The sequence below is a fragment of the Xiphophorus hellerii genome, chromosome 20, assembly GCF_003331165.1.
Source record: "Xiphophorus hellerii strain 12219 chromosome 20, Xiphophorus_hellerii-4.1, whole genome shotgun sequence".
NCBI lineage: Eukaryota > Metazoa > Chordata > Actinopteri > Cyprinodontiformes > Poeciliidae > Xiphophorus > Xiphophorus hellerii.
This window is the reverse complement of record NC_045691.1, coordinates 9560632-9588537: the sequence shown is the minus strand read 5'-3', so window position 1 is coordinate 9588537 and position 27906 is coordinate 9560632. Positions and strand designations below refer to the sequence as shown.

The window sequence follows — 27906 nt, the reverse complement described above, 5'->3', positions numbered from 1 at the left end:
AAGGGCAGCTGCATATTAGACTTGCAATAGCATTGGGATGAGGATGGAAATTGGTGTATTTGTTTAAAGCTTGTTTTAAGTGTTAATTGCCACTACTATTTTTTTAACAAAAATAAAATGTAAAATATAAGTAACTCTATGTATGGTCTAAAGTGTAAAACATTTTTAGCTCTGACAAATACGTAAAACAGAGTTGGTGTACAAACTGTGGACAAAGGACATTGACATAGACGGCACATTTTTGATGGGTCTAAATTATCTAATTAGACGTGGAACAGAAAGTCCTGTAATGAGTGACACTTCTCATGTGACATTATTTTGCACCCAGACTAATTTTACAGATGTGTCATCACATCTGGCAAACATTCAGTTTACCTTCTATTTTTAAAGGCCTTTCAGGGCCTGCTGCCAAGTTGGATGATGCTGCCACCACCAGGTGTGTTTTTGGTGAGGCGCGGTGTTTGGTGTCTCCCAAATGTAGCTGAATGAATGAAACCGGCTCTCATTGATTGAGAACAGCTGTACATCCAATTAACTGCCAGCAGCTGGGTATAAAGGGAGACTTTTTCCTGGTCTGACATTGTCACATCTCAGCATGAGTTGTTGCTTGTTTGGTCAGCAGTGTGCACAGGTCCAGTAACTTCAGTAAGTACTGTTTCAACCACGTAAGATGTGGCTGTTTGTTTATTTCAGCTCATTTGTGAAATTAGAAATAACTGCTGTCCAAACTTTTGGTCTGTACTGTACATTAATCACGTCTAATTCATATCAACATGTTTTTGTTGCTTAGTTAATGTACTACTCAGAAAAAATTATTTTGAGTTTGCAATACATAAATCCATAATGTAACTTTCTTTTATTTATATTGCTGTAAATGGTTTTGTTAGGGCAATTGGTTTGCATACTTTTTAAGTAAGAAATTTATAATTTTCCAGTAGACTTAGGTTATAACCTATTATGTCATTACCACGCACACTGAATTCTCCAGCTAGTCGACTCATGTAATTTGATATATACAACTTGCCCTTATTTTAAACTTTTAAGAATATTAAGGTCCACTTGTGCACCTATAGTGTAAGCACTAATCGATACAAATTGCAGATACCACTAACTTTCCTTCCATTATTACAACCTTTTGTTTCATTGATTTCCTTCTTCATTGTCAATTTATTCAACCCATGGGGACACAGTTAAGTCTTAACTTGTTTCTCTTCATTAAGTAAATCCACATTCATTCAGACATATAAATAAAATGTCAAAAGCATCATTGAGCCTGAACCAAAATGACATTATAACTGCTGTTTTTACATCAATGTTAGAATTTGTCCTTTAAACTTACATGTCCAGGTGTGTTAATCAGTTTCACATATGAACCTCCAAATGTTTGGTTTAACTCATGAGCATCTGATTATCATCCTTGTAATTTGAGAACTGATGAAATGTTGCATGAAATGAATGATATAATTATATTCCTCTACACCCCCAAAGATCCTCTTCTGTATTTAAAAAATCCACGGTGGCACCCAATAGCGTAACGTTCCCGACTGGTACATGTCGATAAAAATACGGCCCACTCTGTGAAACAATGATGGTTTCGCCATCTCTTCCGGTATGTTCTGTGGGTTTTGGTTGAGGCTCTCTGCTCTTTGTGGATCACCATTGTCTTTTTCTGCCACCCTGGATTTTATTCTCTCGTGCTCTATCTGCAGAGCTACCATTTCTTTATTGAGCTCTTTATTTTGTCTTTTAAGCCAGTCCAGTTTTTTATTCTTTTCTTTCAAATAATCCGCTAATTTTTTTTTCAGTGCTACTTGTTTCTGCTCCAGTGTCACCCTATAGCTCAACAGCTCACCAAAATCACGTTTAATTTGCTGTTCTGATGAGTTTGCTTTGTCCAATTCTGAATTAAGTTTTCATATCTGGTTCCTGTAGTATTCGTTTGATTCCACAAGGATGTTGCTCTTTGCTTGCCATCTGCTTGCTTTATCATTTCTAATGAGGCGCTCGAGTTTTTTCCTGAGACTTTCCACAGTCTTCAGCAGCTGCTCATTCTCTTCTTGCAGTATCTCATGGCTCTTCTGCAAAATACAACAACCCACATTTTGAATGGAGCCTGTGGGGTTTCTAAAGCTGTCAAACCCCGCGCCAAACTCTGAGCCACTTCCCGAAGCAGTCACGTGGTACCGCCGGGCAGCGAGGCTTCGGACGTCATCGTTTTCGGCTCCTCCCCTAAATGAAGCTTCGATACGCGGAAACGCCCCCTCCAAACGCCCCTCCTCAAAGCCTCGGCACATCACGTAACATCACTAGCTTGACCTATTTGGCTTCATCTGTTCCGTCTTGGTTTAGGAATCAGTTCTCCTCGTTTGGACTGCCCTCTCCTGCTGGAAGGCCTCTGTGCAGCACACTTCCTCCTCCCCTTACAGTTATTTATTTTTTAAACTAGAAATAATAAATGTAACTTTAAATCACATGTCTCTCTCATTGGTGTGTTTAATCCTAAGCACTTACTGGTGCAAATTCCAAGGTGGCTTTTTTTTAAAGTCATCTTCTCCAGTAATCTCTGATTTGCTTGGTGTTTATCTTCATGCTGCAAAGGTAGCTGGTAATACTGATTAACCAGTGAATGAACCTTCCAGACACAAGTATTGATATGCTAAAATCACTTGAGACACACTGAAGTTTAAAGAGTCTGAGCAACATTGTGCATTCAGAAATGGGTTTCATGGGATATACATCCTGTTTTGTCAATGGGTATGTCATTAGGATCATATGCATTTTTAAAAATTTTAAGCTTTCTGATTTTCTTCTACCACTGGCTCTCAGCAACATAGCTAATGGAAACAGCACAGCAATTCAAAGCTGCAGTAGGTAATTTACATTTTAACATGAAAACTCACTGCCCAATGGGCATTTGTGAAAATAAAAATTGAGTTCTACCTCCTTGTGGTCCTGCTGCCATCTGCAGAAATACACTTTTCCGTGAAATGACCAATTAGAACCAGGAAGGTCTTAGTGCTGCACATTGCTTACACCCTGTTCTCTGCTGCACTACAGCTCCTTTCCCACAAAGGAGTCTGCTGTGAATTCTTAGGCCTCTGGTTATATGGCCTAACTTATGGCTTAAGTTAGCAAGACCGACACCTGAAACGGATTTTACTGGAGTTTTTTTTCTCCATCAGCACAACTTCAACACAAGTTACCTAATGCAGCTTTAAGAATGGGGAAAATTTTAACTTGAGTAATATCAAATAATTTTTCAGTTTTTCCATCAATCATACAGAAGTTGTACCATTTCTGTATACATGGAACACTTTTTCATTTAAGACAATTCTCATCTAAATGCAGTACAAACACAAATGTCAACATTTATTTCAATATTTTTAAAATTCACATTGTATCTTAAACATGTATCTCTAGGTCCTAAGACTACATAAGAAGTAATCTGTGAACCATTAATATACTCCATTGCAATACACCAAAGTTCAATTTAAGTCTCTTATTTGCATTGAGTGAAAGACTGCACAGTGAATGAAAGTAGAAAATATTTCACTAATTCAAAGGTGAATCTAATTTTGTTTTCTGTCACACATCCAATAATGTTTATTACAGGTCATTTTTGTTTGCTTGAATCAGAAACATGCATTGTCTAATTTTACAGATAGCACAGTGTACATTTTAAAATGATCAAATTTAGGATATCTACACCGACACAAGAAACGCTTACGGATGTAGTTTGTTGACTTCTCCGATGCTGCACAAAAGATACTTTTTCAAATATTGTCTAAATGTGCTGTCTCGTACCCCATACACAATAGGACTCACTAATCTGGGCAGAATCTGGATCAATATGTACCAAAAAAAATATGCTTGGACATATTGTGCAATAGGCAGAAACACCAGAAACATCTTTGCCAAAGGGGTTACATATGTTAGCATACACAAAAGTAGCTGAAAACCATGAATCAGGATAGTATTTCTGGCCTTTGCCATTCCATCAGCTGAGTTAGCAGCATGAGCAGCACAAAAGATCCTGAGGTATGTAAATAAAAGTGTAAGCCAAACTCCAGATAAAAAAATTATATAAGAAACATCTCTCTTTTTTATGCTTATTGGGTGTCGGAAAACAGTGTCTCTGTCACAAAATACCGTAGAGTTAAACAACCACAGAGGCTCTGTGGCGAGGATAAGAACGATGTCTGGCAAAACCGTTGCTGCGCTTAAACCCCAAATACAGCCAATGAGGAAATATGTTCTTTTTATGGTGCAAAGTTCAGCATGTCGCAGTGGGAAACAAACGGCGATATAGCACTCCACCGCCATCAAAGCTAAATTTAAAGGAGAGTTCACAGTGGTGAAAACGGCAAAGGTAACAATAAAGCAGCAGAAAGAAGTGCTAATTCTGTAGAAGATGTAACTGAAAACAAACAAGCTGATGGATGTAGTCAGCTGGATCATATCATTCACCACCAGATGGATGAACAGGATGTAACGAGGATTCATGTAAAATATCTGAAAGAGAAAAAAAGGATATTTTAAGTGATTTTATTCATTTAATATGATTTTATTCAATAATTGCCAAAGATGGCTAAGGAAGTAAAATGCTTACTTCATGTTTTCTGAAGGTGTGAATCAGCGTTCCATTAATATAGTTAATGGTGATGCCAAGAGCCACTATGAGAACATTTTTGGTCACTGCAGTGCTGAGAGAGTCTCTATAAGTTAAGCTGCTTGACATGTTGCTGAAAGATGAGGAATTCATCTTCAATTTGTGCTTATGTCTATGAAAATATGACATCAAACAACATTATTTACATTAGTATAGTACAACATTAGTATTTTAAATGTTTGAATTTTAAAGGCACATTGTTCTTGTGCTTAGAACAAGTTATCTCTGGAAGGGTTTAGACAGTATTTACTGTATATAAATATTTTTTTTCTTCATATTAGTTATTGTTCTTACTATTTTGTATATGTTGTTTTTATTTCTTCTGTATTTTTTCTGACTTTTTAACTAATAAAATTAAAAAAAAATAAGCAAGCTGAACTTTGCAACCGGATCATCTAGGTAGATTTCTTGAGTTAAGGTTTTTTTTTTTTTTGCTTTGATTGCAGTAGAAGACAACTCCTTGCCTAAGTCTGTAAATTACTTTCCCGTTGCTTGTGGAGATACTTGTAGCAAAACAGATGTTATTGTATGAAAACCTCACTGTGGCCTGTTTTGTCATTGTGTTTAGGAAAAACATTTGCTTGATGCAACATTGCCTATAATACTTAAGAAAATGCACTAAGTAATTGATGGGCAACAGAGTCAGGACAGGCCAGCCTGGCATTATGGCACAAATAAAAGCATGAATCAGCATGAATTAAAGCAGATTAGACCAACAACTCCATACAGTTAATCCTCATATGTTAAGGCATATGATAATGAGATGCCATGTACAAATGCACAGATGACAGTAATAATACAGAAAAGTATGCTAAGATTTTAGAGAAAATAAATTTTTTAAAGGAGGTTGTTTTCTAAACCATTTAAAATCATATCCTGTAAATATGACAAAAATTACATTGCTGTAGCAATATAATGTGAAAAGTGATGAAAGGTTAAAAACAGACTATAAAATATGATATTCCAGTTGTTATCAAAGACAAGTCTAAAATTGAGTTTTACTCTTTAAAGAAATTTCTCTATCTTGGCTACTACTGGCCATATTAAAACATAGCAATTTGAATTTGTAATATCTTGAATGTCTTTAAAATTCATCAAAATAAAAATCCAGTCTTGCCTCTTTTTTTTTTTACTTTTGTAATTATTCATACTATTCTTTTTTTTTAACACAAAAACATGGCAACACATTCACAACAAAAATATTATGCCATACACTTCACCATCAAGCAACTGAATCTGAAACAAATATTTAAGACATAAATATATTTCCCATATACTATAGCATTGATAATATGATTTAATGCCGAAAACATAAACATTAATATTTGGAGTATTTCTGTTAGGTCCCTAAATATCTTTAATTTCCATTCCACAGCCATCGTGCAGAAAATACAATAGTTGAAACAATAGAGCTCACATGAGAAGTGCAAAGATGTCCTACCTTAGATGTGTCACTCTTGATTGTTTTGCTAGTCAGAAGCTGAGTATGAAATATTGCTTTATATGAAGGTTCAGTCCTTCCAACATTGAATGTAGGTATAATTTTCTCCTGGGTATTACTTAAGTTGTCTGAGTTAGTCAAGCAAAATCTGTACAAACTTATTTCACTAATGTAGTGGTAGAAGCATCCATGATTCTCTTGTAATTTCTTTCTGGATCAGTACTGAGATAGGATTACATGGGAGGTTCTAAAATTTCTCTTTGAATGTAAAAGCTTTTCAATCATTTTACTTCCCTTTCTTTGTACCTAATCAAAAGAGTATGATGAGCTGTAGATGCTGAGATAAAGGAAACTTCACAGGAAATGTCTAAAAGAAGTATTAGTCACATAAACTATAAAGAATATAGATGTTATCTTTGACCAGAACATGTCCTTCCATCATAAAGAAGGGTTTTAGGACATGTTTTTTTTAACATAACTAAAATTATTGTGTTGCAGAGTGAAAAACTGATCCATTCACTTGCTATATCAAGGCCAGGATTTTTGTAATTCCTTTTTACAGGAAGAAAAAACAAATCTGTAAATTTTCAGTCTTCATGTCGTCCTGAAAACTAAATGAAAGGGAGTAGTCATATTTTGAAATGCAATAGTCTAAAAATGTAAATCCCTCCTTATAAACGTTCAAGTACTTCAGCTCTATTTTGATAAAGAAATAATTTTTCCACATAATTTTTTTTACCCCTCCAGGAGGTCTTTTGTATGCCTTATATGAAAGTAGGCTGACAGGAAAGGGGGAAAGACATGCGGCAAATATCTCTGGGTCCGGGAGTGGAACCTGTGAGGACTCAAGGCCTCCAAACATGTGTCGCGCTATCCCCTACGCCACCACAGTGTGCCGCATAATTTTTAATGTGGAAAAAATTCCACATAAAAAATTCTGGCACAACTCTCAGCTCTCACGTTTCGTCCACACAGAGGTGATTTAAGGTGCATCCAAATGGGCTTTTTGGGATATAAGTCAAGTTTATTTGTATAGCACATTTTAGCACCAAGGCAGTTCAAAGTGCTTTACACCATAAGAATGCAATACAGCAACCAATTATGAAACAAACATGTGGGAGTTTGTGATGTAAAACCCTCAAACAGGATGGAAATCATGAGAAAGTAGATAAGGGCATCAAAAGGCTTCAACTGCTTTCCAGAGCTCTGAATGTTTTTTATTATTTTTTATTTTTCAAACATCTCACCAGTTACAGGTTGTGGTACAGGGTAAAATCATCAATGATCAGGAGACATTTAGCTGTTAAGCAAACTCATCGTCATAAATCCCCAAAATACAACCCTACTTACATACATAAAGACCACCACTATTTAAAGTTTAGGTAAACAAACAGTTACAAATAAATCTATATAAATTACTAAAGAAAATTATTCAGCACACACTCACTCACAACTCACTTCCAACTTATACAAATATTATACAAAACAACAACCAAACTTTCAGTCCACTTTAACCCTGGTGGTTCATCCCAGTGAGATGGATGATTAGGGAATTCCCTCCTAGTGAAGGGAAGGAATCATCACCAAGCTCCAAGCTGCCATCATCTGTGCACTACATGAAGCTGGCCTTCAGGAAGTTGACCTCAAAGAAAGAAAAGCTAGCCCTCAAAATAAAAGCATAACAAAGCAAATTTCCTGGTGGTATCTGTATATACGTTACCGCTAGGGGGTGCTTTGCAGGTTCACATTTACATCACATTTTGTAATTATGCAAACAATCAGTTTTAGTTATTATGGTTTGTAATTTTTATAACAAATTTTACAATGAAGATAACATGCAAACATTATTCTTTAATCTCATCTAAATTACTGCACAAGTACCCTCTAAACCTCTAAGGATTCAAGGATAAAGTTTGTTGGCTGCTCTGATGGTGCACAGCAGATACTTTCTCAAATACTGTTTGAATGTTTTATCTCGCAGCCCGTACACAATAGGATTCAAAAACCTGGGCAGTATCTGGGCCAATATGTACCAGACAAAAAGGATATGAACATTATATTTTGGGAACAGAAATGACAGGGCGTTTTTTGCCATAGGAGCTACATATGTCAGCATGCACAAAAATAGCTGAAAGCCATGAAGTAGGACAGTATTCCTGACTCGTTTCACCTTTCCTTCAGCTGAACTAGCAGCTTGAGCAGCAAAAAATATCCTTAAATAAGTAAGGAAAAGGGTGAGCCATACAAGAGATAAAAAGATTATGTAAGAAGCATCCCTCTTTTGAATACTTATAGGATGTTGGAACAGAATGTCTCTGTCACAAAATATTGTAGCGTAAAACAGCCTTAGAGGCTCTGTTGCAAGGATAAGAAAGATATCTGGCAAAATTGATACTACGCTTAAACTCCAAATACAGCCAATGAGAAAATATGTTCGTTTTATGGTGCAAAGTTCAGCATGTCGCAGTGGGAAACAGACAGCGATATAGCACTCCACCGCCATCAGAGCTAAATTTAACGGAGTATTAAGAGTGGTGAAAACAGCAAAGGTAACAATGAAGCAACATAAGGAAGCATTAATTTTTTGGAAGACATAACTAAACACAAATAAGCTGATTGTTGTAGTCAGCTGGATCATGTCATTTATCACCAGATGGATGAAAAGGATGTAACGAGGATTCAAATAAAAAATCTGAAAGAGAGAATAAAACGCCACCTTTAATTTTCTCCTTAAGCTGCTGATGATAACCATTGGTTTCACAACAATGATATTTCAGCATGACAAAACGGTGATGACAAATGCTCACCTGGTGTTTTCTGAAGGTGTGAATCAATGTCCCATTGATATAGTTGATGGTGATGCCAAGAGCCACGATGATCACATTTTTAGCCACAGCAGAGCTGGGAGAGTCTCTATAAGTCAGGCTGCTTGACACAGTGAAGTTTAAAGATGAGGAATTCATCTGGTAGATCCAGAAAACCCTGCAGTGATATTTCTAATAAGAAAAATTATGACCATTCTTCAGCTTTGATGTTTATACGTTCATTGCGTGATGTTTTCTATTTAAATTTTCTATTATTATTTTTGCTCAACTAAATGCAATTTTAAAATATTGATGACAATTCAAACTCTGCGTTAAAATTATTACACTCCCTTGAAAACAGCCAGTGAGGCCAGATTTCTCTGATGCTAAAAAAGACAAATAAGGAAGAAAGAAAACAGTGGAAATAATTAACATTTAAAAAATAGACATGTAGGAAATTAAACTGTGCTGCTTTCAAATTTTTTCATTTCATATCTTTATTTATATAAAGAACTATGGTCATCTAACGAGCAAATACCTCTTAGACCATTCACTTTTAAGAAAACAATTTTAAAAACATATTTTGTTTAGAAGACATACACAAAGTTTTAGAAGATAAATATAAGAGCATTGGATACTCACAATGTATCTTAGATGTAACGGCATCATGACAGTAGTAGTAAAATATAGTTTGATATAAAATCTTTGTTTAACCTAGATTTTTTATGCCATAGCAAAATGTTTTTCATACTGTAGTTGCTAAAAATGGTGAGTACATTAGTGTTTTCTATAAGCACTAAAATGATGTATTAGCCCACTGGAAATATGTACTAGGTAATGTAGTGAATGTAAAAATGAAATGAATTACTACAGCTTCTTAAATGTACTTGCTGTGCATGATATATACAATTTTTATCAAAGAACTACTGCTGGTCTTTTGTAAAATAAGCACATTAAGGTCTAACAAAGTATAGAATGAAGTGTGAAACAAGAGCATAGTTCAGAGGAGAAATGTAAAAGGTGATCCTACCTCTGATGGATACTCAAGACTTCAGCTTGTAGAGTCTGGAACTGTCTGAAATATGGCTGATGTTTTGTTATTTATGGCCATTTTAAGGCTTCCCAACATGTGATGAAGATACGATTTTCTTCTGGGTATTAATTAGTTATTCAGAGGAAACTGAACCCAGACTTTTTCAGTGTAGAGTAGTTACTTTGTGTTTTACTTTATAAACTGAACCTTCTTGTTATAAAAGCACATTTCCCTGGCACACCAACAGACACTATAGGTCAAATATAATAAAAACTGGGGGGGGGGATACAGAACTATAGAAACTTTTGGGGGGTTTGCCTTCAAATCCCCAAATTTTTATATTTATCCTTATTTTTTTCTTTTGATTTCGTACATTTTTACTTAATCTGACCATCTGGGATGTTTTTAATAACTTATTTAATTTTAACTTACTAATTATTCATGGGTAAAAATAACACTTGCATAATTGCAAATTGCATAATTTGTATTTATAGCCATAGAGCAAAGATTAGCCAACTTAATCCACAAGGCTGATTTAAAATATGTTTCTTGATTCTGTACAACAGAATTTGGTACAACCCCATTTCCAATGAAGTGTAAAACATAACTAAAAACAGAATATCATAATTTGCTGATCATTCTCAACCTATTTTAAGTTGAATTCACTTCAAAGACAATATGTTTAATGTATAAATTGATAAAATTTATTGTATTTTTGCAAATATTAATTCATTTGAAATTTGATACATGCAGAACATTCCAAAAAGGTTGGGACACAGGGACAACTTTCACTGAGACTGGGAGAGTAGAGGAATGCCCAAACAGCACTTGTTTGGGCATCCACATGTGAGCAGGTTAATTGGAAACAGGTGTCATGATCAGGTATAACAAGAGCATCCCCAAAGTCTCAGTCATTCACAAGTAAAGATGAGACAAGGTGCACCATTTTGTGAACAATTGCATGAGCAAATAGTCCAACAGTTTCAGAATGTACAATTTCAAGGAATTTAGGGATTTTGTCATGCACAGTCCATAATGTAATAAGATTCAGAAAATCTGGAGAAATCTCTGTCAGTAAGTGAAAATGCCAAAAAAATCAATATTGAATGCTCAAAGGCAGCACTGCATTAAAAAACATCAACATACAGCAACAGTTCTTACCATATGGAGTCAGGAACACTTCAGAAAACTGTCATCGGTGAACACAGTTCATCGCTACATTTACGAGTGCAAGTTAAAACTCTACCATGGAAGCTAAGGTCATATATCAACAACACTCAGAAATACTACCAACTTCTTTAGCCAAAGTTTTTGGAGTTCTGTTAGGTTTGTAGCCTTATTGCTTTGACTGGGAAACACATGAAGTACTTTTTATAGTACATTCTGAAAGTCTTATCTCGTAACCCATAAACAACAGGACTTAGACAACGAGGAATGATCTGGATTAACACAAAAATAGCCTGTTGTGTGTAAAAGGCCTGCCCAGGAAACAAGTATATAAGGAGTTGCTTTAGTAAATTTTGCATATACAGCGTCATGCACATCAACATCTGAAAACCATGAAGCAGAATAGTGTTTCTTGCTTTTTTAGCATGTGAACTTGCTGCTTTTGCCACAAACAAAATTCTGAAATAAGTATAGAATAGAGTGAGACAAACCACCACCAGAAAAAATAGATGGGATGCATCTTTCTTATTTTTACTGTAGCTGCTTCTGAACACTCTGTCCCTCTCACAGAAAACTCTCGTTTTCAAAAATTCCAGCTCTTCAGTAATCAAAAGAATAAATATATCAGGCAGAATAGTGAGCAAGCTTATTACCCACATAATGCCAATGACGATGTAGGTTTTCTTAACTGTGCATATGTTTCCATGGCGGAGGGGGATGCAGACGGAGATGTAACATTCTGCTGCCATGCAGGCCAGATTCAATGGAGTGTTCATGGTGGTGAGAATAGCCGGCAGGAGGATGAGTACGCACAGTGAGACATAGATGGTGAAGAAGGAATTGCCAAAGAGGTAGAGGGACACACTGACTGTCATCTGGAGTGTTTCGTTTAGCACCAAGTGGATGAAAAGGATGTAGCGAGGGTTGAACGTGAAGATCTGTGAAGTGCATGAGTTCAGAGTTAGATGGCAATTTGATAGAAAACACTAAAACCATGTAAAACATCATCTCCTGTGATGTATTTTCTTAGTTTTGATTTAAAATGTATAATCATGTTAGTTTATTATGCATGTTTTTTACCTAATATTCTCCTACATTACATGCTGTAAAATGAGTGAAAATGAATCAGAAAACACATATCTAAACATTAAAAATACTTTCTTTAGGTATTTAACCAACACACTGATTTGTTTTAATTACAAAAAATGTCTTCCTATTACCATTCATAAAATAATAAAAATTCTACTGAACTCTCAGTTTTGATGTCAACAATAATTACTCTTCTTATTTGCACGTGTTCCTATACCATATTGGGCAGTATAGAGTTGGTTTTGAGCTTTGAATATAAATATGAACATAATTTTCATTATCTTAGGTACAAGCTGAAAAAATCTGAAAAAATAGAAATGTGTGGGTGAGAAAAATCACATGAGTAAGTTGGACACAAAAGTAATCATTTTGCCTAAGTGAGTTATAAAAAATGCACATCAAGGACACATACAATAATATAATACACACTTGCTGTTTGTTGAATATGTGAACCATTGAAGCATTAATGAAGCAGGTGACAATGCCAAGTGAAAAAACAACCACATTGCCTATAATAGCAGTTACAGAAAGCATGCCCAGATAAACTCCAGATCCGGTCAGGTTACCCTCAGTAACTGTGAAATTTGTGCTGGCAGATGAAGAGAAGGACATCTGATAAGGCATAAAACAGCAAAAGATACAGTTTAAGTCATGAGAAAATAATGTATGACTCTGGTTTTAAGTTTGTTACACACTAATAAGACTGAATCCTCCAACTTCCTTAAAAAGCAGACCTTAGAATAGTGTCAAAAGTAATCTGTATTGATGTGGTTCTTCCCTGTTATATAATAGAATACCAGCCTGAGGATTTATTTGTGTACCTTATTTAAAACACGCCCTCCTTTGTACCAGCAGACCAATGATGTATGAGTTTACTTTTTACCAAATATATCTTTCAGGGTAAATGGGAAACAGAAACAAGAAGTAACATTGCAAGAGATATTAACAAAACTTAGTTTTGAGTGCATATTACTTTTTATAAAGCTGTATTTTAAAGCAACAGTAATAACTTTTATAAAAATGTATTGTTTGCATAATTGTGAAATCTGTCACAGTGTCCTGACAATATAATGAGACATAATGTGAAAAGATTGAGCTCCTCTGCCTCCTCCTTGTGGTCCTACTGCCATCTGCAGAAATGCAACGCTCCCTTTTTACTATACAAATAAGCTTGACTTAAACTCAAGCCATGGCGGTGTTTAAAAATGTCTGTGGGTCAATTCTGAAGTAAGACCAGCCTATCTGGCACCACACCAACAACCATCCCTCCTTTAAAGTTACTTAAACTCTTACTTATCTAGATGCTCAGTTTGAAACTCAGCCAAGTAGAGTTTGTCTGTCATGACATGTGATTGCGAAAGAACACAAACACAGAACACGTTGTAATAGAAATGAAGTGTTTTAATAAAATAAGAAAAACTACAGGTAAATGTAGAAGACAGGTCATGGCTCTCAGGTAGACAATGGACTGAGAAATGGAAAGATCCAGTGAAGAAAAAGAAAAATCCAGGGGCTAATGCTACATTACGGTTACCTTGGAAGCAAGTCAGATGATATAGCATGACCATTCAGATTGCAGATGCTTTGAAAACTATTGGATATATAGTATAGTGAAATGGCAGGAGGGCAAAAAATCGGAAGTGGGTTGCATTCAACTGTTAAAATAGCATTAAATACAGAGACTAAATAAGAAGGAATAAACTTATATGGCATCATCTGACATAGTCTTGCCATAAAAGTGAGGCAAAAGCAGTTGAGCAATAACAGAGAATTCCAAACATAAATAACACCCAAAACTCAAACACTCAAGGATCATGACATCATGTCTAGTACAGCACAGTTTACTTTGTCTAGTTGGCAGATTTGTCTGTGTTAAACAATTTAGCAAGTGTACCTATTGAAATGGTTGTTGAGATTGCCCTTAATAAATGCTACATGAAAATGACATGTTTACTTGCACTTTGTTATATTCATGTTTAACTACTTACTCACTACCCATTTTCACACAGGTAAGGTAACAGGCTTTGTTGAAAATGTTCAATGTATTTCACAAGACTTTTGGATCTCTGTTAGGTTTGTACCCTTATTGCTTTTACTTGCATACATATAAAATACTTCTTAAAGTACATTCTGAAAGTTTTGTCTCGTATCCCATAAACAACGGGACTTAGACAGCGAGGAATGATCTGGATTAATATAAAAATAGCATGCTGTATGGAAATGCTATGTTTAGGAAACAAGTATATGAGGAGCTGCTTTAGCAAAGATTGCATATACAGTGTCATACACATCAACATCTGAAAACCATGAAGCAGAATAGTGTTTCTTGCTTTTTTAGCATCAGAATTTGCAGCTTTTGCCACAAACAGAATTCTGAAATAAGTATAGAATAGAGTGAGACAAACCACCACCAGAAAAAATATGTGGGACGCATCTCTCTTACTTTTACTGTAGCTGCTTCTGAACACTCTGTCCCTCTCACAGAAAACTCTCGTTTTCAAAAATTCCAGCTCTTCAGTAATCAAAAGAATAAATATATCAGGCAGAATAGTGAGCAAGCTTATTACCCACATAATGCCAATGACAATGTAGGTTTTCTTAACTGTACATATGTTTCCATGGCGGAGGGGGATGCAGACGGAGATGTAACATTCTGCTGCCATGCAGGCCAGATTCAATGGAGTGTTCCTGGTGGTGAGAATAGCCGGCAGGAGGATGAGTACGCACAGTGAGACATAGATGGTGAAGAGGGAATTGCCAAAGAGGTAGAGGGACACGCTGAGTGTCAACTGGAGTGTTTCGTTTAGCACCAAGTGGATGAAAAGGATGTAGCGAGGGTTGAACCTGAAGATCTGTGAAGTGCATGAGTTCAGAGTTAAATGGTAATTTGATAGAAAACACTGAAAAACACCTTAGTGGTATAACATTTCAGTTTGGATTTAAAACTTAAAATAAAAAGTTTATTTTGCTATACCAATAATTCAGTAACCTAAACATTACGCAATATATTAAACACCACTGTAGTTTGTTTTAATTATACAGCTGTACTGTCAACAATTATAAAATATGGAAAAGAATATGCACAAACTCTCTCCGTTTGTCACCATGTCAGTTTAAAATGTCAACAATAATCACTTTTTATAGTCCAATGTTGAGCAGTGAAATATAGGGAAAACATTAAATAATACTTTAAATAAAGAAAAAGATATGGATCATTTTTATCATGTTAGATCCAATCTGTAGCAAAAAAGATGTGTGGGTTAGAAAAAAAGATGATGAAACTGGACACAAAACACCTTTTCTGTTCCTGCTAGTAGAAATTCACTCTTCCACAGTAATCTTTCTACCTAACTACTGAGAAACAGAAAATGCACACCAATAACAGACATATATAAAAGAATATACACACTTGATGTTTGTTGAATATGTGAATCATTAGCGTATTAATGGAGCAGGTGATGATGCCGAGTAAAATAACAACCAGATTGGCAATAGTAGCAGTTACAGAAAGCATGCCCAGATTAACTCCAGGTCCGGTCAGGTTGCCCTCAGTAACTGTGAAATTTGTGCCAGGAGCTGATGAAGAGGACATCTGATAAAATATAAAATTACAAAAGGCATAGTTTAACTGATCATAAAAATATATGTGTGCATAAATCAAGTTTTAAGTTCCTGAAAAACAGATAGAAATCCTCTTGGTTAAAAATACAGACCTTAAAAGAGGAGGGTTGAGAGTAATCTGTGTTGATGTGGGTGTTCTCTATGTAATATTTAATAGGGTACTAGCCTGAGTATGTATTTGTGCATCGTATTTAAAACATACACACCTATGTATCAAAAGTGACCAATGATGAAGGACTTAGTTTTACCTAAGAGATCTTTCAATGTAAACTGGAAATAAGTTAACAAAAAGCAATATTGGAAAAGATAATTTTAATATAACTAAGACACTTATGATTGCATATTACTTTTTAAATAGTCGTGATTAAAGAGCTTATATTACATTGTGCTTAGTACTTATGTACTATTTGATTGTACATACATAGTAAGTACATAAGTACAGAAGTATTTATGTACTTACTATTTTCCCCTTTTTTTAACTGCAGTTGAAGCCCAGAGAAAATAGATATGTTTTCAGTACAATACAATATATTAAGTAAGGATAAAATATATTAAATAATCCATTTAGCTCTTAAAGGTTTACTGTTGTTGCTTCCCTCATCTTGAACTATTTTTGCAGTTGTTTTAATGCCAAATCTTCATACAGGATCTACTTGACAGATTCAAATAAGACTAATACTGTTATTCCATTCTTTCTATAGTTTGGATGGCATCAATCTAAGGGCTCATGAGTGTGGCTGTGCATACGTAGAATTAGAAATCCTCTAGAATACCTCTTGGATTCCTATTGTGTTGGATCTAAAATTTGAAGGAAACCAGGCCTCAAGGCCTGGGTTTTAAAACCCCTGTTTCAGTGTGTCATTACTCATTAGTACTGTAATAGAAAATTTCATTTTTAACCTTTTTTCATCTTAATTTACTTAACTTCATTTCTTTATTTAATTTTAATTTTATCTGAATGAGGATTGATGGTGTTTTATGTAGATGAATGTTTTTCTTTAATGTTTGCCACTGTGTAAGTGTGAAAGAGCCTGCGACTATGAGTTACTGATAAAAAATTAACTAGAAGTTTCTATTGGAATCCTTGTCAGCTCTCATTTCCTGCCATACATGTAGGGTGTGGGTCTCCAACGCAAAGTCTTAACTAAAAATTGTTCCCTCCAATGAGGTGAGGGGCAATTTCATGACGGTGGATAAAGATGTGACTCTGTTGTCCACCTGCTAATGGAGATAAGCTCAGACTTTGGGTGTGTTATTTTTTGCTCTGACTATATAATTATGTGATCTGTGTTGTTCAGGGCTCTTCTACTGACTGTGTTGAGTTAGACGGGTCTTCGAACACTTTTGCCTTCGAATAAAATAAAGATAAAGATTAATCTTTCTCTCGTTATTGGAACAAACTCATTCTTTGATAACAAATTTCCACAACAGTACTCCTTATGAATTCATGTTTACAAGTTTATTGAAAATTAACTGCTGTGTTCTCTGAAAAAATGTTTTACCATCGTTGTCATTTTCAGGAGGATTAATTGTATTAGAAATTTCTTGCATCTCCTTTTCATGTAAGGGAATAAACTCCCCTGGATAGTTTACTGAGAGGACATCTCTAGTGGACTGTGGGTTGTAATCATTGAGGCAAACTGTTGAGTGAGAAAAGCTGAAGCGGAGTTCTGGTTGAGCTCCCATGCCAGAGTGGAAGTGGGCTTTTCTTCAGCCATTCAGAGGTGAACTTACTGCCGTGTTTTGGATCATTGTCCTGCTGCAGAACCAACTGTCATTTCAGCTTGAGGTCACGAAAGGATAGCTGGACATTCTCCATCAGGATGTTTTGGTCGACAAGTTCATTGTACTTTCTTTCTCATTTGTTCCTGAATTTCTTTGTATCTCTGGTGTTGGTAGAGACAGTAAACACAGGGCTGATAAACTACAGTTATGTTCTAACAAGAGGGGAAATCATTTTTCACACAGGACCATGTAGATTTGAATTTTTCTCTCAATAATAAATCTTCATTTTAAAAACTGCACTTTTTGTGTTGTCTTTGGTTAATATTTATTGGTTTGATGTTCTGAAACCAAAGTATGATAAACATGCAAAAATCTGGAAATCTTTTATCTATTACCTTTCAGGGTTGACTATATAACAATTTGGTTCTTTTTTATAAAGGATTGTATGAATAAATTTGATGTTTACATTATGTTTAAATGAAGGTACAAATGGAGAATATAAATTTAATTTCTTGCATCCTGTTGTTACTAAAAAGTCCAGTTTCCTCATAAATTGTTTAAATACATGTAAAATAATTTTTTGAGAATAGTCAATTTTTTTAAACATCATTATAAGATTCAAAAGTACATACCCCAGTAATGTTACTGTGGGCTTATCTTATACAGTAAATATCCTTTTAGGTGCTTTCTGAATGTTTTGTCTCGTACACCATAGATAATTGAACTAATAAATCTTGGTATTATTTGGAACAATAAATAACAAGCAAACAGAGCATCTAAATAATAATCACGAAACCGTTGCCACACCATATCTTTTACAAGGTGTTCTGCATATGTTGCCATACACAACAGTAGCTGAAACCCATGGAGAAGGATTGTGTTCCTCGCCTTTTTAGCATCTTTACTTGCTGTTCTTGCTGTGAACATTATGCGGAAATAGATGAAGAAGATAATGCACCAAACTAAAACCAAATATACAATATAGGTAATATTTCTCCTCTCTATAATTCTGGGATTTGGAAAAACACGTTCCCTGATGCAAAACGTATGTAATTTAAAATAGTCCTGTGACTCCGTAGCCAAAGTCATGAAGAGATCAGGGAGAACAGACACCAAGCTGGTGGCCCAGATTAAAAGAATCAGCAGCCGTGTTTTCTTAACTGTGCAAATCTGAGAATGGCGTAGAGGGATGCAGATGGCAATGTAGCACTCCACTGCCATGCAGGCCAGGTTCAGTGGTGTGTTTTCAGTGGTGAAGATAGCAATCAGTATAAAGAAGCAACAGACAGTCATTGGAATCCTAAAGAAGATGTAGCTAGTGATGAAAAGTGCCACAGTCAGTGTTACTTGGATCATGTCATTAATCACCAAGTGAACAAACAGGATGTACCGGGGATTTGTGTTGAAGATCTAAAGGAAGACAACAAAAAAGCACATGTGTTAGTAGTAATAGTTATAGAAGTCAAAAATAATATATAATGTTGAGTCACAGACGACATAATAAATTAGGTTTTATGCAATACCTTTGGAAAGGGACTTGAAATATGGTAAAGTTAAAAAGTATGGCACTGTTCATTGAAACAGTACTTGTAATGAATAAATAATATTGGGTTAGACATTGGTTTTAGAGTCGTATTTTTATTTAAAAATATAAAATTTTCTAGAAATTATTATATTTTGTGTGTTCTAAATCTAACTTTTGATGGCTGAGCTGCTTCAACTCATGTTTAAATTACTATCTTCCTCTTTTCTGAATGTATTTCCTTCTTTGAATAACAAAAATAATGCAGTAAATTAAAGCAGTAAATGTCATTAAAAAGTCTGACCTGGTGTTTAGAGAAGGTGTAAATGAGTCCTGCATTGATGTAGTTGATGAAAATGCTGAGGACCACAACAATGAGGTTCTTAATCAAAGCCTTGGAGAAGGAATCCCCATATTGTACAACCACTGTTACATTGGTAGCAGACAAATTCATTACTTTAGGCCTGTAAAGAGAAAAGTAGAAAGTATTATTTATTTTACAGAAGAACTTTATCAATCAAGTTTATTTACACTGCACATTTACAACAACCTCAGCTGACCAAAAGCTTTATAGTAATTACAACATCATACGTGGATATTTTATAAAATAAGAATTAAAATTAAGTTGGTTAAATAAAATATGGCAAAATTAAAATACCAATAAAGTAATAATATGAATAAAAATCAAGACATACTTAATTTCAGTTGCAGCAATTTCCCAAAAATTCAAAAAATTACTATTTTGTTTTAACTGGCGTTGAAGGTCAGAGAGAAAAAAATGTTTTCAGTCTGGACTTAAACTGATCGACTGACAGAGAGAGCTTAACACACAGAGAGAGACTGTTAAAGTGAAAGCTACCAGAGTGAAAGCTCTGTCACCTCTTTTCTCAAACCTAGTTTTAGGGACAGCAAACAACACGTGGTCAGCTGATCTCAGGGCTCTGGATGAAATGTAAGGCTTCAACAGCTCACTTATGTAAAATTGCTCTATAAAGTTTATAGGGCAACACTCAAAAGCAATCTATAAAACCTTAAATAAGCCAAACTGCAACAGGGAGCCAGTGCAGGGTGCGTAAAAAGGAGGTAATAGATTCACATCTCCTTCTCATGTTTGTAATAGTTATGATTTACTGATTAAAGCATATTTACATGTCTAGGTGTACTAAAGCACTTTGAATGCTTATAAATACATTAACCTTCATTAAATGCTGTAACAATCACAAGTCCTTGTTAAAGTTACCCAGTGCCTGCATTATTGCTTTCTAACTGATACCAAAGTAACAAAAATTCTTCCCTCTTTACATTTTGAGCCTGTCGTGTAAGGCAAAAAATCAATTTCAGTTTGATGATTTCAGAATCATTAATCTTAAGGCACAATAATATGAGTTGGAAAAACAGGAGGAGAAACAATTTAAATCCTGTTATGAAATATCACCATGTAATTTTGAGAAACAGAAAGACATTTACAGCAGACAGTAAAAGTTGCAGATGTCCTAAAGATAAAATAGAATCACCAACCTCAGGTTCAGGATCTCCACATTGGATAAAATCTTTTTTCTTCCAGCAAACCTTTTTTAACTTGTTCCTCATGCAGGACAGTTAAAATATATTAAGTAATCCATCTACCTCATAAAGGCTTACTAATGTTGTTTCCCTCCTCATTAACTATTTTGCTGTTGTTTTAATGACAGATCTTTGTACAGGATTTACTATCATGGATTCAAATAAGACTACTACTGATATTCCATGTTTTATATAGTTTGGATGGCTTGAGTCTAAGGGCTCATGGGTGTGCCCGTGCATATGTAGAAATTAGCAATCCTCTTGGATACCTCTTGGATCGCTATTGTGTTGGACCAGGGCCACAACTAAAAGTTGGAGGAAACCAGGCCTCAACACCCCTTTGTCATATTTCATTAGTATGACTTATGAGTTCATGTTTACAAATTCATTGAAAATAAACTCTGAAATAATGTTTTGCCATTATTGTCATGGATTGTCCATAACAAACACCATGTTCCTTATGGTGTCCATATGTGCTCTTGACACCAGGACACCCTAGGCAGCAGTTCATCGATCCACTTTGTTGTAGTCTCATTGAACCCGTGGCCACATGTCTTGGTCACTCAGGTAAAGAGAGGTACAGAGTTATCCATTGACCACTACCTGGTAGTGAGTTGGCTCCAGTAATGGGGTAGGATCCTGGTCAGACCTGGCAGGCCCAAACGTATTATAAGGGTCTGCTGGGAACATTTGGCAGAGTCTCCCGTGACATGGAGCTTTAACTCCCACCTCCGGGAGAACTTTGAACATATCCCAGGGAATGTGGGGAACATTGAGTTGGAGTGGATCATGTTCTGTGCTTCCATTGTTGAGGCAGCTTATTAGAGCTGTGACCCCAAGGTTGCCATTGCCTGTCACAGCAGCAACCCTCAAACCCGCTGGTGCACACCTCTGGTGAGGGATGCTGTCAGACTGAAATGGAGTCCTTTCGGGCCTTTTGGCCTGTGGGGCTCCAGAAGCAGCTGATGGGTACAGGCAGTCAAAGCGGCCGGCGGCTCAGGTGGTTACTGAGTCAAAAATTCGAACATGGGAGAAGTTTGGATAGGCCATCAAAGTAAATGGAGAAAGACTTCCACATGGCTTCAATGCGATTTTGGTCCATCATCCAGTGTCTCAGGAGAGGGAAGCAGTACAGCACCAGTACTGTTAGTGGGGATGGTGTGCTGCTCACCTTGTCTCGGGACGTTATGGGCTGGTGGGCAGAGTACTTCGAAGACGTCCTCAATCCCACCAACATACCTTCCATTGAGGTTGGGCTCTCCAATCTCTGGTAATGAGGTCACTAAGGTGGATAAAGAGCTCCTCTGTGGCAAGGCCCCAGGGGTGGATGAGATTTGCCCAGTGTTCCTCAAGGCTCTGAATTTTGTAGGGTTGCGCTGGTTGATGTGACTCTGCAATATTCCGTGGACATCAGGGTTCCCCTGGATTGGCAGAGGGGGGCGGTGGTACCCCTGTTCAAAAAGGGTACCGTAGAGTAAGCCACAGAGGTCACACTCTTAAGCCTTCCTGGTAAGGTATATTCAGGGGTCCTGGAGAGGAAGGTCCATCGGATAGTGAAACCTCGGATTCAGAAAGAGCAGTGTGGGTTTTCCTTCTGGTCGTGTAATACTGGACCAGCTCTACACCCCCAGCAGTGTCCTGGAGGGTCTGTGGAAGTTAGCAGTCTATATGTGCTTTGTGGACTTGGAGAAGGCGTTCAACCCTTAGGGGGCTCTGTCGGGTTGCTAAAGGAGTGTAGGGTACTGGGCTCTTTGATATGTCTCTGTACAACCAGTGTCAGAGCCTGGTTTGCATTGCTGGCAGTAAGCCGGGCTCTTTTTCAGTGAGAGTTGCCAAGGCTGCCCTATGTCACCAATTCTGTTCATTATCTTTATGGACAGAATTTATAGGCACAGCCAAGGTGTTGAGGGACACCATTTTGGTGTCCTTAGGATCTCATTTGCTTTTTGCGGATGATGTGGCCCTACTGGCTTTATCAGGTTTTGATCTACAGATTTCACTGGAGCGGTTCGCAGTCGAGTGTGAAGCGGCTGACATGAGGATCATAAACTTTGACAGATTCAAATAATACTAATACTGATGTTCCATTCTTTATATAGTTTGAATGGCTTCAGTCTAAGGATTCATGCCTGTGCATTAGTAGAAATTAGCAATCCTCTGGATGCTGCATGTGTATAGCGGATGTCCAGGTTTTACAGAACGAAACTTCCAGACTCACAAAACTTATAATAGATAGCTAATTGTGTAATCGATTGGACATCGGAAAACTTAAAAATCACTAATACCTGATCAATTGCTTAAGAAGACATAAACAAATCTTGCTTCTGTAACCCCCATAAACTATGCTGATCTGTCTGTATGTTTAATGTGTTTGTTTGTTAGTTCTTAGAATGTCCTGTAGAGGGCACTAGACCCACATTTCTCCTGTGTCAGTACGAGAAGAAGACTAAAGAACCAAGAAGAAGAAAAAAAATGGCAGACTAAGCACATTTCAGCAGAAGTAGAGAAGTTACTACGCATAAGTGCTGCTGTGATATGAGAGAAATCTGTTTATTTTGAACTGGATAATGTACATTCTGTTCTGAGAGTTCTCCGGTGAGTCTGTTGTTTTATTTTCAGCTGCTTACTTACGCAGAATGGCTACCTAGCTGGAGCTAACGTTGCTCAGTTTTTTTCGAACAAAAAGCAACCGGAGTATAAAGTGTCGCTCTGTAAGTAGCATATCTCTGTGAAATGAGACTGTTTATGATGAAGTGATGTTTATTAAGTAATTTCTTTATTACTGAGCGTTTTTGGTTTATTTTAAACGCTAATTTGATTTTCACTGAGAAGTAATTGAAAGATTTCTATGATTTCCGTATACCTGCATGATCGGTTAACGCTCTGCGTGCAGGTTTTTTTTTTTTTGGACGACCGAGACCTGAACGAGCCAGTGAGTTCCAGAAGCAGGAGGGTTCCGCCGCCATCTTTGTGACTCGAACTGAAGCCTGGAAAGACGGAGGGACCTGGTGCTGCTGGAGCTGGATATTTTGCGTGGACAACAGATAAGCTTATTGAACAAAAAGGGGGCCCCCAAATCTTTTTTTTTATTCCACGAACTATTTGCTCATGAACATTTTCATAATGGACAACTTATGTGCACATTGACTGAACTGACTGACCGAACTGTTATATTGAAGGACTAACTGGAATATGTAATTTCTTTTGTTGAAATAAGCTTTAAAGCTACTGTTTAAAAAACTACCCTCAATTTTCTATATATTAATTTGATATTTTTATATAAGGGTGGACAATTTAAGTCTTGTAGGTGGCAGTAGGACCACAGGGAGGAGGCAGAGAAGCTTGAATTTTTCCACAGATTATCTTTCTCATGTTATACTGTGATGACATAGTGACATTTTTAACAAATATGTAAAAAAAACATATCTTTATAAAAGTTACTACTACCACTGCAGCTTTATTTTTTAGAAACGTCACCTTATTGATACCTGCTCTAGACTCAACATGACATGTTTACATATTGTGTTAAACTTATAGCTCAAAATTCTGAAGTGTGCTTAGAAGGATCATGGCATTCTTTTTAGGTATTGATTATTGAGGAGTTTAAACTATTACACATCACAATGACATATGTGTTTACGCAGAGAAAAACAAAAAAGTAAGAGAAAGCACAAAACCATATTCATTTTTGAGATTAATACAGGTCACATGAAAAGACTGAAAAAACTGGAGAGAGATATACAGTATATACTCTATTAATATCACTGTGGGTTCACCTTACATAATAAATACCTTTTTAGGTGTTTCCTGAAGGTTTTGTCCCTTATGCCATAGATAAGTGAACTAATAGATCTTGGTAGTATTTGGAAAATTATATAACAAACAAACAGAGAATCTGAGTAATACTTAGGAAGCCATTGCAACACAGCCTGTTTCACCAGGTGTTCTGCATATGTTGCCATACACAAAAGAAGCTGAAGCCCATGAAGGAGGACTGTGTTCCTCGCCTTTTTAGCATGTCTATTTGCTATTCTTGCCGTAAATAGTATGCGGAAATAAATGAAAAAAATAATGCACCAAACGAGAACCAGATATACAATATAGGTAATATTTCTTCGCTCTATGATTCTGGGACTTCGAAAAGCAGTTTCCCTTAGGCAAAACACTTGTGTATTAAAATAATCCAGTGGCTCCGTGGCCAAGGTAATGAAGAGATCAGGGAGAACAGACACCAAGCTGGTGATCCAGATTAAAGAAATCAGCACCCTTGTTCTTTTGATCGTGCAGATCTGAGCGTGGCGGAGGGGGATGCAGATGGCAATGTAGCACTCCACTGCCATGCAGGCCAGGTTCAGTGGGGTGTTTTCAGTGGTGAAGAGGGCAATCAGTATTAAGATGCAACAGACAAATACATGGATCTTGTAGAGGATGTAGCTAATGATGAAAAGTGCAACAGTCAGCGTTACTTGGATCATGTCATTGATCACCAAGTGAACAAACAGGATGTACCGGGGATTTGTGTTGAAGATCTGGAGAAAAATAAAAAAACAGCAAAACACCACATTATTGTAGTGATGCTTATAGTAGTCAAGAATTTACATTTCATGTTGAATGATAGACTAAATAATTGAAGTTTTATGCAATACTGTTGTGACAGAAATTTTCTGTTGCATGTGTTGCATGACAACTATTAATTTTACACTACAAAAATTCTGGTCTTTATGGAAAAGAGGCCTGAAGAAACCATTTTTTAGAAACCCTGCAATGAAAGATAGCTTTTCTAATAAATTGCTAACACTAAATGGTAAAAACTTTAAACACTATGTATCATTTTCCTTCCACATGACTTTTCTATACTACTTTGTGTTGGTCTGTCAAATTAAACCACAACCAACTATATTGTGTCTTTAACATGAAAGAACATGTAAAACTGAAATGTGTGAATACTTTTGTAAGGTACTGCATTTAATATTCTGCTTCAATTTAAATGTACAACAAACTTTGAACATTACCATTAGTTTTATATTCAACTTAATTCTGAAATAACTGCATGCTGAAGGCAGTAAATATGATTAAAATAATGACCTGGTTTCCGCAGAAAGTATGAATGAGTCCTGCATTGATGTAGTTAATGGAAATGCTAAGAACCACAACAATAACATTCTTAATCACAGCCTTGGTGAAGGAATCCCGATAATCTGGAACTCCTGTCATATTAGCAACGGATATATTCATCTTTTCAAGCCTGTAAAGGGAAAAGAAGAATTCCACTAAATATCTATACAAATAATAGACTTTTACATGAAGATGTAAACATTTTCAAGAGGTAAAATAGAAGCACTAACCTTGAATTCAGGATCACCACATCAGCTAAAATTATTTTTGTTTGTATTGTTTTTGTTGTTGTTGTTGTTTTTGGCTAGCTTTTTTTATACACCTGTTTCTTATTCAGGAAGGTTACAATGTGCTAAAAACATCCAATTCAACTCAGTCAGCTTGCTATTATTGTGTGTGAAGATTATGTTTTCCCTTGTTTTAATGCCAAGTCTACAGGATATTTGACCGATTAAAACAACACTAATACTGACATTCTATTCTTTATATAGTTTGGATGGCATCAGTCTAAGGGTCCATTGGTGTGCATGTGCACACGTACAAACTAGCAGCCCTCATTATTCTGTGTGTGCACATGTAGGCGTGTGTGTGCATATTTTACTGGATGAAATGTCCAAACTTACAAAACCTACCATATATTATCTAAATATTTTACTGATCTGTCACTGACACAATTAAAAAATCATGAATACTTGTTCTAGGTATGTTAGAAAGAAGAAATAAGACTTTACTTCATACTTCTGTTCTCAGTTCTGTACATCATCGAATTTGTTCAACATGTCAGTTCTGATGTAAAAGCATTTTTTTCTGAAATTTTTGTCTCTTATTTTTATGAGCTTTTTTCAGAGGCCTGCTTTAGAATGTAAATTCTGATAATCTTAGGAAATATGCTTACATTGTTCAAAACTGTTTAATGTTATTTTTCAAGAAAACATAATAAATTGTATTGTTAAAAGAAGTTGTAAGGGGTTTTGAACATGCTTATAATACTTTTTGCATGGGCTATTTTTGCCATTAGTGTTTCTAACGGTTAGTTTCGGATTTTAAGCAAGGACACAACCTATAACATTTCAGTAACCATAAGGCTTAAGACTTCAGATAGAGTTTTTACCAGCTCTCTTTGAATGTGCAACAACAGTTTTATGAAAAAGAAATATGGTTTAGATTTTTGTTTGAATTTAGTGAATTTATTAAATCTACCTGTAGGCCCTGCAAGTTTAACTTTTTCTGTTATGATTTATAAGTTGAAACTTCTTTTGAAAACTTGCATTGCTGTTGCACTCATTTCTACTGGCAATACAATTGGGACATCCTGACATTTCCAGTAATCCTCAGAGTTCAAAAGGCAAGTCATGCTCCAGGATGAGCAAACAAGCATCTCAATAACTCTCTTTAGACTCTAGCTGTAAAGGTCAGGCACAGAGGGGTGGGTTGTTATTTGGGATTCAATGTCTTATCCACAATAAAACGACCAAGGGGATCTACTAAATGAGCCTTTTGAGAGAGGTTGTTGTGAATGCTATTAAAGAATCAGCAAAGGAAACATTAAGGTGATTATTTACTTGAAATGGCTGTCCCAATTAGGAACAAAGTTCAACATGTTTGCTAGAGAACACATGAATAAGGTTAATGAGATTTGGAAGATTGTTTTCAAACAAATCCTCTCCACACTGAGTTTTTAATCAAATCCACTAGGACAGCAGCTTTGTTGCTTACTTTAACTACTTTTCACTTTGTTTAGTTTATTCTGAAATTAAGTTGTCCTGTAACTGGTGGGCTGCCAATTCAAACACTCTGTCTCAGTCACTTTTCCACTGGGCGTCATTCAGTTGTCTATAGTCAGTGTGTCTCTACAGTCAGCCCCATGGGGGTTGAGAAGTTCTGCAAGTGCACCAAATTTCAAACTTCTATGATAAAGTTAGGGATTGTGACTTTCAAATGTATTTTTTTTTAATTCTTAAATTTATTGCACAACTGTCACTTATGCAAAAATGTTTAGGCCTAAAAAAAACAACAATTTCAGTGAAGGATAATAAACATTCAAAATGCACAATTGGCCTTTGCACAACTTCACTGCTCAAGTGAGTTTGTATATCACAGATTTCTCTGTGTGTACACAATGAAGTGTCTAAAAGTGAAGTTTTTGTTAAATATTCC

At 36.0% G+C, this 27906-nt stretch overlaps 6 protein-coding genes across 6 annotated transcripts; all 6 read right to left on the bottom strand.

Annotated features, from left to right (window-relative positions):
- Positions 1–3360: 3360 nt before the first annotated feature.
- LOC116711014 (odorant receptor 131-2-like) lies at positions 3361–4777 on the bottom strand. The gene is made up of 2 exons (XM_032550383.1): positions 4610–4777; positions 3361–4512 (listed from the first exon to the last, which is right to left on the bottom strand). Exons 1-2 carry the CDS (start codon positions 4760–4762, stop codon positions 3724–3726), a joined length of 942 nt encoding a protein of 313 aa, XP_032406274.1. The 5' UTR covers positions 4763–4777; the 3' UTR covers positions 3361–3723.
- Positions 4778–7358: 2581 nt separating this feature from the next.
- Positions 7359–9073, bottom strand: LOC116710973 (odorant receptor 131-2-like). Its single transcript, XM_032550323.1, has 2 exons — positions 8918–9073; positions 7359–8802 (listed from the first exon to the last, which is right to left on the bottom strand). The coding sequence occupies exons 1-2, from the start codon at positions 9071–9073 to the stop codon at positions 8011–8013; spliced, it is 948 nt and encodes a 315-aa protein (XP_032406214.1). The 3' UTR covers positions 7359–8010.
- A 2196-nt stretch (positions 9074–11269) lies between these two features.
- LOC116710383 (odorant receptor 131-2-like) lies at positions 11270–12815 on the bottom strand. The gene is made up of 2 exons (XM_032549402.1): positions 12633–12815; positions 11270–12052 (listed from the first exon to the last, which is right to left on the bottom strand). Exons 1-2 carry the CDS (start codon positions 12813–12815, stop codon positions 11270–11272), a joined length of 966 nt encoding a protein of 321 aa, XP_032405293.1.
- A 1312-nt stretch (positions 12816–14127) lies between these two features.
- LOC116711147 (odorant receptor 131-2-like) lies at positions 14128–15787 on the bottom strand. Its single transcript, XM_032550535.1, has 2 exons — positions 15613–15787; positions 14128–15055 (listed from the first exon to the last, which is right to left on the bottom strand). The coding sequence occupies exons 1-2, from the start codon at positions 15715–15717 to the stop codon at positions 14273–14275; spliced, it is 888 nt and encodes a 295-aa protein (XP_032406426.1). The 5' UTR covers positions 15718–15787; the 3' UTR covers positions 14128–14272.
- Positions 15788–17282: 1495 nt separating this feature from the next.
- LOC116710962 (odorant receptor 131-2-like) lies at positions 17283–19525 on the bottom strand. The gene is made up of 2 exons (XM_032550301.1): positions 19376–19525; positions 17283–18959 (listed from the first exon to the last, which is right to left on the bottom strand). Exons 1-2 carry the CDS (start codon positions 19523–19525, stop codon positions 18192–18194), a joined length of 918 nt encoding a protein of 305 aa, XP_032406192.1. The 3' UTR covers positions 17283–18191.
- Positions 19526–24062: 4537 nt separating this feature from the next.
- LOC116710040 (odorant receptor 131-2-like) lies at positions 24063–26675 on the bottom strand. Its single transcript, XM_032548827.1, has 2 exons — positions 25720–26675; positions 24063–25163 (listed from the first exon to the last, which is right to left on the bottom strand). The coding sequence occupies exons 1-2, from the start codon at positions 25867–25869 to the stop codon at positions 24396–24398; spliced, it is 918 nt and encodes a 305-aa protein (XP_032404718.1). The 5' UTR covers positions 25870–26675; the 3' UTR covers positions 24063–24395.
- Positions 26676–27906: the final 1231 nt, after the last annotated feature.

Bases quoted from the DNA above. Each gene is read 5' to 3' on its own strand.
- LOC116711014 (XM_032550383.1), bottom strand. From the start codon at position 4,762: ATGAATTCCTCATCTTTCAGCAACATGTCAAGCAGCTTAACTTATAGA. The intron at 4,513-4,609 runs GTAAGCATTTTA...TTTCTCTTTCAG, and splicing joins ACACCTTCAGAAAACATGAA to ATATTTTACATGAATCCTCG.
- LOC116710973 (XM_032550323.1), bottom strand. From the start codon at position 9,073: ATGAATTCCTCATCTTTAAACTTCACTGTGTCAAGCAGCCTGACTTAT. The intron at 8,803-8,917 runs GTGAGCATTTGT...TCTCTCTTTCAG, and splicing joins ACACCTTCAGAAAACACCAG to ATTTTTTATTTGAATCCTCG.
- LOC116710383 (XM_032549402.1), bottom strand. From the start codon at position 12,815: ATGTCCTTCTCTTCATCTGCCAGCACAAATTTCACAGTTACTGAGGGT. The intron at 12,053-12,632 runs GTGTGTATTATA...TGCACTTCACAG, and splicing joins ACATATTCAACAAACAGCAA to ATCTTCACGTTCAACCCTCG.
- LOC116711147 (XM_032550535.1), bottom strand. From the start codon at position 15,717: ATGCTTTCTGTAACTGCTACTATTGCCAATCTGGTTGTTATTTTACTC. The intron at 15,056-15,612 runs GTGTGTATATTC...TGCACTTCACAG, and splicing joins ACATATTCAACAAACATCAA to ATCTTCAGGTTCAACCCTCG.
- LOC116710962 (XM_032550301.1), bottom strand. From the start codon at position 19,525: ATGAATTTGTCTGCTACCAATGTAACAGTGGTTGTACAATATGGGGAT. The intron at 18,960-19,375 runs GTCAGACTTTTT...GTCTTCCTTTAG, and splicing joins ACACCTTCTCTAAACACCAG to ATCTTCAACACAAATCCCCG.
- LOC116710040 (XM_032548827.1), bottom strand. From the start codon at position 25,869: ATGAATATATCCGTTGCTAATATGACAGGAGTTCCAGATTATCGGGAT. The intron at 25,164-25,719 runs GTCATTATTTTA...ATTTTTCTCCAG, and splicing joins ATACTTTCTGCGGAAACCAG to ATCTTCAACACAAATCCCCG.